The following is a 10,517-nucleotide window of genomic DNA, read 5'->3' on the forward strand; positions in this document are numbered from 1 at the left end:
AAATGATTGTTTGAAATAGAAAACAACAGGAGTGATAGAAAAAAAAATGAGTGCAAAAGCTCATGAGCAAATTGTGGATGAAAAAGCACAGATCACGTCACCAATTTGGCAGTATTTAGGATATTTAAAACAAAAGCCACGTATGTAATTATCAATATCAACTGATATAAAACACTTCTGTTGTCATAAGCCCTTCAGCCATATCGCCAACCTCTTATAAATACTTTTCAAGCCTTTTGGAGAAGGAATGCAGCTATAGAAAACATCCTTTGCTCTTTTCTGAAGTTAACAGAAATACAATACCAAAACCACATACCACAGCGCACACATGCCTTCTGGTTGTTTGTGAACAAATAAACGCTGTGGGTGTGTGACCTTGGCACACATTACCAACTTCAAACTGGGTCAGCAGTCACCTCTACCTGTGAAGAGGAGTCTGTTCTTCATTTGGGCACACGTCGAATGCATCCACAGATATGGAAGCGTAAATGCTCATACTTGTTTGCAACAGAGGGAAGAAGATGGTTCATTTCCGTGGCACCTGTGACCCGCCGCTGTGTTTTTTGTTAAAAAACAACTGCCTCTGTAAATAAGTAGGAGGAGAGGAGCACGCCTTGTGGCAGATTCAGTGGCAGAGTTTTTTTTTTTTTTGTTGTTTTGTTTTTGTCTCTGGCGGTGGTGTGAGGAAAGCTGCCAAAATGCCAGTACATGGTATTGGTTTAGAAAACATGGGGTGCTGATTGATGATTATTTTTCTGGCTCTCTTGCTCAATCAAGCTTAGGTTCTATGTGGTTTGTGTTATTGTTTTAAATAGTCATCTTCATGCAGCATCCTCCTCACAAAGCACAAATGTCCATTGTGCCTTGGTGTAGCACAGACAAAGACGAGCAAAGCGGTTCAGTTCTGCAGGCACCTGCCTCTCTGATGAACAAATACGCAGACGGACACATCGCTGAACATGCCCTGGGGCTTTTATCACATCCAGCTGTCAAATGGGTGCTGATCCATCATCCAAGTTCTGTGTTCACATTTTGACGCTTTGACCTCTCTGAATAAATCTTTGATTTATCTGCTGAAGTCAGATGTCCAAAGCTTTGGTGCTGATTTTCAATTTTCTTTCCCCGTCTGAAGTGCACATTTCTGTCTTCCTCTCAGAGTGTGCAGATGCCACCCTCATGTTTATTGTCTCACTGAGAAATGATGCAGCGTCCACAGACGCAATGTCCCAATATTTTCTGTTTCCCTCCACCCCCTTCACCAGCCTCAATGAACCAACATATTTCCTATTACAAAATTGCCCTCTCCTTTTTTTTACTCCTCATCAAAAATAAATTATGATCTATTCCCAATTTGCTGCTTCCTAAAAGACAACAATACTACGTTGTTCGTAACCTTGGAAACTGCAGCTACGTTTGAAATGACTACAGCACAATCCTTTTAACTGTTGACAACTTTCATGTTTTATGTTTCGTGAGAGGAAATGTGGTAAATCAACTTTGCACAGACTGGAAAAAATGCATAGTGAATATTTAATAAATTGTTGAAAAGAGGCTCCTGCATGGTCGCATTCTGACAATTTCTCAGTGAAAGGAAATCAATGAAATGTCTAAAACAACAGCAAGGACACATTATTGAATTGGCTAAAGGACTGCTGTCCTCTGTAAGCTTCTTATTTTGTGTTTGGTTTGGTTATTCTTAAACTTCTTATATTAATTCCAAGTAGTGCTTTTAGACAGATTTTCCCAGCTTCCCTTGTGGAGACCAAAAGTTTGTTCCCAGTTATTTGATTTTATTTCTCAGAATATTTAGAAAGTTAACTAATTCAATGTCATCTTGACTTTATAAAAATTGCTTCTGTGTTAGCTTATTGGTAATCATTTCTTCATTAAAAGAGTTTTGTTTTATTAACACAACTGCAGCTACACAGTAAAATTTACAGAGTAAAATTTACTCAATTTGAAAAAAATTTTACTCTAAAAAAGACAACATTTGGTCCCAGTCTAAATAGAGTAAAATTTACTCTCCTGAAAGAGTTGAAATTACAGATTAAAATCAACTCAATTTAGTGCAAAAATTTTAATCAATGCCAAGAGAATTTACTCCAAGTTGTTTAAACCAGAAAATACTCTATCTTATTTTAACTCCAAGTGGAATATAATTTACTCTAAAGAGAATTGCATTCTATTATAAGCAGAGATACATTTTAGTCTAACTAAAAAGGAAATTTTACTCATAACAGAATAACATTTTATTCCATATAGTATAAATTGTGCTCTTAATACTATAAAATTTTACTCCTAATTTAATTTAATATTGCACAGTTAAAAATGTAATTAAATTCTAAAATAGTACCGAATTTAACTTTATTTCACTCACTAAGCAATTGTTTTACAGCTATAATACACAGCTGAGTTTGTAAGAGTACAATGCAGACCATAATCAGTATTTGAACAGCCATTTTTATTGTTCACAGGAAACAGTATGGAACAATATAAACATTTGCATCTTCATGACTGCATGACACCTGTAAATCAAAAGCTCTGGAACAGTAAAGCTCTTCTACATCAATAACATGAGGTCCGTCTCTTGTACACAAAACTTGAAAAGCACTGAAATGCTCATTCAGGCACACTGTTTGCAGAGCAAATGTAACAAACAGTAACCTCTCATCTTTCACAACAACATTGTAGATCTTATGGAAAACTGGCATTTCACAAAACACTTCTTTACAAACAACTAAACCTGCACGATACATTTCCATGATGTTTGGCCCATTTAACATTTAATACCTTGGTGTTGATTGGTAACTGAAGAGTCTCTGCTATCTCACAACCCCAAGCCAGTGCATTTAAAGGCACCATTTTACCTGGTCCAATGTTCAGTCTCTTGGGGTCAAATGTATGCCAACTGAAAGCAATGTGACTTTGATGCTTCAATGCCAGGGTTTTTGTAACATTTTTGAAACTTTTCAACTGTTTTTTAAAGAAATTGTGTTTAGCTTCGTATCGCATGCACCAGCTATGTAGAATTGGGCCTGTTTTGAGAATACATGTAGGATAATGCACCATGAAATGATGATGCGGTAGCAGCTTCTTTTGTGGAAACAAATGTTTGAATAACCTGTGATGTTCGGCAATCAGGTGTTTTAAGAAAATAGTAATACCTTTTGATAACACTGGTGAAAAAACAATATTTACTATTTGAAGCAACAGCTGCAGCAAATACCAGTGCTGATCATCTGGACAAACTAAGTCTCCAAAGATGAGTGGAAGGTTGCGCAGTAGACACCAGGACTGGATGGCATTTAACCCAAGTCATTTGAGTCCTCTAACAACTTTACTGTAGGTGGTTTGTTGGTTTGTTCCATGTACCCATAGTTAAAGCTCCTTATTCTCCTGTCTACATCGTTTAATGTGTGTACTGGTCAATTACATGCAATAAAATCAGCTTCATTTCATATTGTGCCACTCCTTCCAAGATATCATGCATAATATCAACTGAGAAGTTTTCACATGTTCTGAAGTACTGCAATGAATTTAGAATGCATGACTTTTTAACACCCATAACATATGGAAGTCTGGGATTTGCCTCCATTTTCTGACAATATTCAGCATGAAGTGCCTGAGTTCGCATAACAATCTTGGGTGAGTCCTCTGTAAACTCTGTCTGAAAGTCCTCTTTCTCAATGAGACAAAAGCGGCAACAGTATCTGGCACTAAATGACTCTACAAAACCAAACAGACAGTGAAGACCAAGGTTGTCACCAGTAACTTGGACAATAGTGCCACGTACTGGCTTATCATATAGAGGAACAGTAATTCCATCCCTCTCCAGGATTTTAACATCCTCCACAATCGGATCAAGTATCTTAGAGAAGCCATAAGTTTTAATGTCCTGTGCATGAAACAGAGAGACTAAGTGAATATTGTGTAGCGCAGAATTGTACTTAGGAGAAAAATTTCGCAGTGTGAAATATATAGCTCCCAATTTATGTATTCCCCTTTTGATCCCAAAGGATTAGCTGTTTCGAAATCATCATAGAAAAGTTGAATTTGTAGGGCATGATTTTGTTTTGAAAACAGAGTATGGCTCTTAAAAAGTTCTCCATCAGACAAGTCTGTAAGAGTTTCACTTGAATTTGACTTGGCCATCATCTCCTCTACATAAGGGTGCCTGAAAATGAACTTCAATGTTTCCAAAATTGGGATGTAAACAAATTTATCTGTAACAACAACCTGATCATAGCCCCCTGTGGTTCGATTGCGCAGTGTCTCAAATCTGGAACCAAGGACATATTCTACTGGGTCTACACGTCCCCAATTCTCTGCCAAAAAACGAGTTCTTTTACTTTCAGAATTTAATGCCATGAAAGGATTTTCCATTTTCTCAAAACATTGATCAATTTTGCACTCAATGTCATGTTTGACAGGTTCTTGTAAGGAAAGACTGTTTTTCACAGATTCTTTTGCTTGATTTTGAATATCATTAACTATTTCTTCCAGGGAAATGACCAAAGAGTTAATTGCTCTTTCACTTACACCTGCTACTTTAAGTTCAGCAACTGTTGTTGCGCAACTATGCACAAGCGATTTTTGAAGCAGGACTGAATCAGAAGTGGCACTCATAGAGGGCAAATCTTGATTTTCAAATGTCTCTTCAGTTGTAGATGGGCCTTCACCAGGATTAGAAGTGTGTTTATTATGTGCTTTATTGAGATGCTTTCTGAACCCAGAAAATGTGCCATAAACTTGAGCACAACCTCCCTGACCACATTTAAGACGAAGTGTCTTACCAGAGCAAAGTCCGTGGATAACTTTTAAGTGCTTGGTCAGAGAATTAGCATTTGTCTGGTACTTCTTACAAATGAAACAGAACATTCCAACTTGATATTGAAACAATCAGAATTGACAACTACTTAACGCAGCATCCGAGCCCTCAACTCTGCAACCCTAGGATTCACTTTGGTTGTCTCAACATCTATCTCATAAATGGCGGTCTGCAGAAAGTTGTACACATTGACCAGATCATGATCATATGAAGTGCCGAACACAAAGTGAGCTTTAAAAAGCTCATCAAAACAGGCAAGAGAACCTTGTGATTTACAAGGTATGGCATGTTTGTCAATCACAATGAAGTACTTGTGAATCACGCTCCTCTGAGTCCCTACTGCAAGCAGGTATGGTTGACGGCTTTCTGCGATGCCATCAAGGTGCTCCTGGATGCTGGTTCCTGTCTGGCAAAAACAGAATAAAACATGATTAGTCTTGGGTTTCAAAAACAGGGTTCGAATAGTAAGGCAAATTACTTTTCAGGACCTAAAATGTCACTTGAAATGAAATTAAGACCAACTTCACAAGAAATACTAATAAACAATTAAATAAATATATATATAAAAGGGGAAGAATAGAGAATTTTGATAAACATAAATGTTCCCTTTTCTGTAACCTTACCTTGACAAACTTCACAAGATGTTCACTGGCTTGTCTGGCTGAGAGTTTTCCTGGTCTCTTGCGCCCATGAGGTGACGGTGGCAGGAGGTGGACTAGGATCAAAATGGATGACATGTCACTGTCCCATCCTAGAAGAAAAAGTAAAAATAAACACAAGCTACCAAAACTTCTTATTTGCAACCGTGTGAATACTTCCAGAGTAATCTTACCAAACACTGACAGCAGGAGGAGGTGTACTTATATTGAACCAATTCATATAAAATTCTGTTAAACACTTTCTTTATAAGTCATTGCAACTTACCATTTTCCACTTCTGTTGTGCCTTCAGCATTGTGAAGAAGGTTCTCAAGGTCATCAGACTGTGTGAGACCACGGCTTTGTTTGAGGACTTTCTGCTTGTAGACAGTGGGCCACTTCTCCAGGAACTTTGCAGAGATGGCTTCCCCAAACATCAATGTAAAATCTTGCTCAACCTGGAGAATGGGTGAAGTGAAGGTTTTAAAAATAATTTTGTTAAACTTTCTCACATCCACCTTAATTTAAACTTTGTTGGTTAAACTGAAGTGAAGATAAGTACCAATCCTCCTATGTCCAGGAATCTTGGGAAGTCCAAAAAGATGCTAGATGACTTCATTGGGTCATAAATCATCTTCTGGCGATAGTTGAAAGTCTGTTCCATCTTCCTCATAACAGTTCCTTCGTCAGCGGTGTGCTTCATCAGCGCAATGGCCTCAGAACACAAGCTATCTGTCAGAAGATAGTCTTCTTCTCTCAGACAGTCCCTATCAGTTGTTGGTCCCCCTAAAAAAAGTGATATGAATGTGAGACTCCATCTTAGGATTTAATAAATAAGGCTTTGGAACTTATTGTGCAGTTTGGTTGCGGGATGAAATGTGTACAAGTATAAATACATATACCTGTTTGGGTTTGTGACAATCTGGGGACCTTCTTTTGTCCATTAGAAGCTTCCCTCTGGACAAACTTCAGTCTCCAAGCCAGATACCCACTTCCATCTTCTGCATTGTAATAATGCTCCTAAAAGTAGGTGAATGATAATGTTTTTAAAGCTGTCAAAGTAAAGACAACAATGAATGCAAGTAGTTGTGAATTACAAATCACATTGTTTGAATTACATAGATAAAATCTCTTCACAATGTTTATTCTTCAAGCACCAGTAGCCAACACTGGAACAATGTACTCTACAAAGGTTTAAAAATTGGAAAGTTAAAAACAAGTGGCACAGATTCAGGGCATGCAAAAGAAAAACATTTTCAGTTCTACTCAAACCATACCCAAGAGGTTGAACTTCTGTTTTGAACTTACATAGCCAAATCTGCTCTTAGGATCAGCCAGGTAAGGGAACAAGGTAATAATACCCTTTGCATAGTCTTCTTTTACATGTCTGGAAGGACTTGTCCTAGAGAGACACAGAAAAAACTATGAGCATTGTTAAAGGTGTAAAGAACACCTTCAATAAAGGTAATTGTCAGAGGTCCATGGAAAAAAAATTATAATTTCAGCATACCCATGTTCACTTGTCATTTGCGCAACCAGTATCTTGACCATGTCACGCCGTCTGCTGTCTGTTAGGCTTTTAGTCCGTGCATATTCATTTATGATCCTGTCTCCTCCTGGTTTGTTCTTTAAAACATTTTCAATCATCTAAGTGATGGCAAAAATTTAACAAAATATATATCAATACATAACAAAAACAACATACACAAGACAATTACAAATCCTATTTTATTTAACAAAAGAGATAGTATAAGAAGAGATATAATAGTTATTAGTAGAATAGTAAGTTATCTTTAAAAAGCACAAATAACTTCAAGACTTTAAATTTTTGGTGAAGACCAGAGCCTTCTATGGTAAGGATCTAGATTAAATGTGCAAAGATATGCTGAAGGAAAGAAGACAGTGTTTTAAGAGAGTAATTTATAAATATATTCAAATTTGCAAAAACTCTACGGAAGTCTGCCGCACAGTAATCTGCATAGCTTACGTGGGCAAGAGAGGTGTCTTTAGCTCTCTGTCTTGTTGCAGGACTATGTTGCAATATAATGGTGTCATCTGAGTCCACTTCAGTTTCTCCACTGGAACTCGTAAAGGAGCTGCTTGCTGCACAATTTAGCTGATCCATAGGATTACCTAAACATTTTGTTGGTAGTGTAAACAGTAGTCAACACACTAAAATTGAGAAAATGGTTTCTCAAACCACATAATTACACTATCAAGTAACCTGATGAGCTATTCTCACACAAAACAGTATGACAAAACACAGCTAACTCATGCATTATTTTTCAGTGTTCATTGTAATTAATCACTGAAACACCAGAAATAGGTGAAATTGTCTGTACTGCTCTAGAAAGCAATTTCTATCCCTATTATCCAGTCAAACCCGTAAGAATGACCAAAAAAATAGTTCACAAAAATAAATAAATCACACCTCAAAACAACTTACCTTCTGGATCGAGATCTTGTGCTTCACAAATCTCTAGCACACCAAGGTTCGGACCTTTCAAAAGGAGCTCAAAAACTTCCTCATCCACTTCAGTCTTTGAATCATCAAAGACTTTTAATTCCAAGGTTGGGATGCAGAACTTTTTGGCAGCTGTGAACATAGAAAATTATTTATTTATTATATTTTGAAACATGTGTAAATGGCAATTAAAATGGGACATAAAAAGTAAAATTAAGTAAAACAAAATTATAAATTGAATAGGTGCTTTATACCATAATGGGTGCATTTCCTCAAAAACGGTTTGTATTCCTCAAAATGTTTTTGAGGAATACAATATATGAAAATGTTGGAAACTTGTTTGTTAGCACTCACCACATTCCAAAAACGAACAGTAAGTCAGTTGGCCTTCAAAACAGACGTATTTCTGTCGATCTCTGTATTTCACACGCACAGCTTGCATCCTTCATGATAAGAAAATAATTTTTTTCTATAATCAAAGAACATACTTAAACATCAAAGTGAATAAAAAATTAAGGTAAAAGGTTGAAATCATCATGAGGAAGAAGCACTGGGTGGCTAACAACTATCTATAATGGGCAAGGCTCTTTACTTGAATTTAGCCAATTACCACAACTAAAACGGAAGAAAAAAACATATCAGCTCCATACAACTCGATGTAAACGGGATTTATGGACAAAATATTAAATGAAAAATGTTCTACGGACAACTTACACAGATTGCATACAAAGCACAACTTTAATTCTGTTTTTATCGTTGCTCTACGTTCAAGAAACGTTACTAGCATAGTCCTCTCGCGCCATTTTCTGGGCGGAATACAGACTCCACATATGCTAGCAGAGCTAGCATGTGTACAGCTCCCGCCTCTTTTCAACTCCGTCTCTCAGCTTAAAAATAGCGACAGCCTTTACTTGAGAAAATAGAATAATGGACGCAGCATTGTACAACACTGATGTGTTTTTTTTTTGCTTACATTGTTGTAAATGGCTAAATTAAGTTAGCTGAAGCACACATGCTAACTAGTTAGCCAACCTTGTTAATTCCTTGCTGCACCCCTCCTTCCCCCACAACCATACAGCATCACGTCATCATAATTAGTCTTAATAATTTAAAAAAATCATAAAGCCCAACGTAAAATATATTTACAACCCATTTGGGGACTTACCTCGCACACAGCTAACCGTCCCTCGCCTCCGTTTCCACTGCGCGATAACAAGATGGTGGAAGAAACGAAACTTAAGGAACTTCAGTGGGCGTGGTCTTGTTTTACTCCGATATGATTTCCTCTATTTTTTTACTCCGATTCTATTGACCAATTGAAATGATTTCACTCTCTAATGTATAAACTTGACTCTTTCAGAGGAAAATAATGTTAACTCCGAAAAATTTACTCTCCTATTTTTCCTGTGTAAGAAAAGACGGTTTAGTTGCTGTACACAGATCAATAGTGCACTCTGTGCACTAATCCATAAAAGAAGTTAAAATATGAGTGGGAAGATCCTTTGATTCTCTGTCTGGCTGCAGAAAACACATCCCGTTTCCATATTTTCTGCTGTTGAAAGGCTGAGATGAATCATTTGCTTGTAGGATGTGAGAGATTTGGCAGTTCTCAGACTGCGGGCAAACTTGGCAAGCTTTATGTTTTAGATTGGATAGACTGGAAGCTCAAACTCCAGCCTCTCCCTTGATATGCCCCGTCTAATCTTGATGGTAATGCTAAGTAAAACATGGCGATACTGGGAGTCAGAATGGTGATTTTTCAGCAGACAGTGTGTCCTGTGAGAAGTTATGGTAATAATTTGAGCTTATCACTTCATCTCATCTTTTGGAACATGAAGGGACTTCTCTCTTTCGCAACATATAAATAACAAAATCTTTTCACATAACAAACAAAAAGTGATAAACCTTAGGAAGAAAAATAAACAAGCTTATTTTTCATATAATTAAAGGCACTGAAGGGACAATTAACATTATTACACTTATACTGCATGAAGTTTCATTTCACTTCACGATTCAGCAATTCACACCAACACGTGTAATATGTATATAAAAATATAAATATATATGCATGTGTGTGTATCTATGGTCAATTAATAAGATACATTTAATGAGCAACAGACTTCTAATTGGAAATCAAATGGATGCATTATAATTATATGACATTAAGGAATGTAAATTATATAAAGATTTTATCAAAATTGCTGATCTTAATGTTCGTTTAAGCACAACTTGGCAAAATCTAGTATTCATGAATCTTCCTAAGACACTCTCCTAAATAAACCTTTGCAGTCCCTTCATGTCTGCCTCATTTCAACTAGGGTACTTTAGAATTTTATTTTTTTTAAAAAGTAAATCTCCATAAAAAAATAATAACAAAAAGAAAAACACTCCTTTGGAGGACTCGAAGAAACCGCCAGTGGAGGTTTGGTTCAGACACCTGAACAGGATACCTCTTGGGTGCCTACTTTTAGAGATTTCCAGTCATTCCCCACAAGGAGAAGAACTTGGGGCAGACTCAAAACTTTCTATAGGGACTGTGCTGTATATCCCATCTGACCTGGATTTTGCTTTGAGTTCCCTCTGTATG

At 36.9% G+C, this 10,517-nt stretch overlaps 1 protein-coding gene across 1 annotated transcript; it reads right to left on the bottom strand.

The window, feature by feature from the left end:
• Window positions 1-4,017: 4,017 nt before the first annotated feature.
• Window positions 4,018-9,334, bottom strand: LOC129352537 (uncharacterized). The gene is made up of 11 exons (XM_055021579.1): window positions 9,096-9,334; window positions 8,285-8,373; window positions 7,913-8,062; window positions 7,454-7,599; window positions 6,977-7,113; window positions 6,775-6,868; window positions 6,369-6,486; window positions 6,029-6,252; window positions 5,753-5,924; window positions 5,452-5,579; window positions 4,018-5,234 (listed from the first exon to the last, which is right to left on the bottom strand). Exons 2-11 carry the CDS (start codon window positions 8,370-8,372, stop codon window positions 4,917-4,919), a joined length of 1,575 nt encoding a protein of 524 aa, XP_054877554.1. The 5' UTR covers window position 8,373; window positions 9,096-9,334; the 3' UTR covers window positions 4,018-4,916.
• Between the last annotated feature and the right edge of the window lie 1,183 nt (window positions 9,335-10,517).

The sequence above is a fragment of the Poeciliopsis prolifica genome, unplaced genomic scaffold (genome assembly GCF_027474105.1).
Source record: "Poeciliopsis prolifica strain line A6 unplaced genomic scaffold, Auburn_PproV2 SCAFFOLD077, whole genome shotgun sequence".
Taxonomy (NCBI): domain Eukaryota; kingdom Metazoa; phylum Chordata; class Actinopteri; order Cyprinodontiformes; family Poeciliidae; genus Poeciliopsis; species Poeciliopsis prolifica.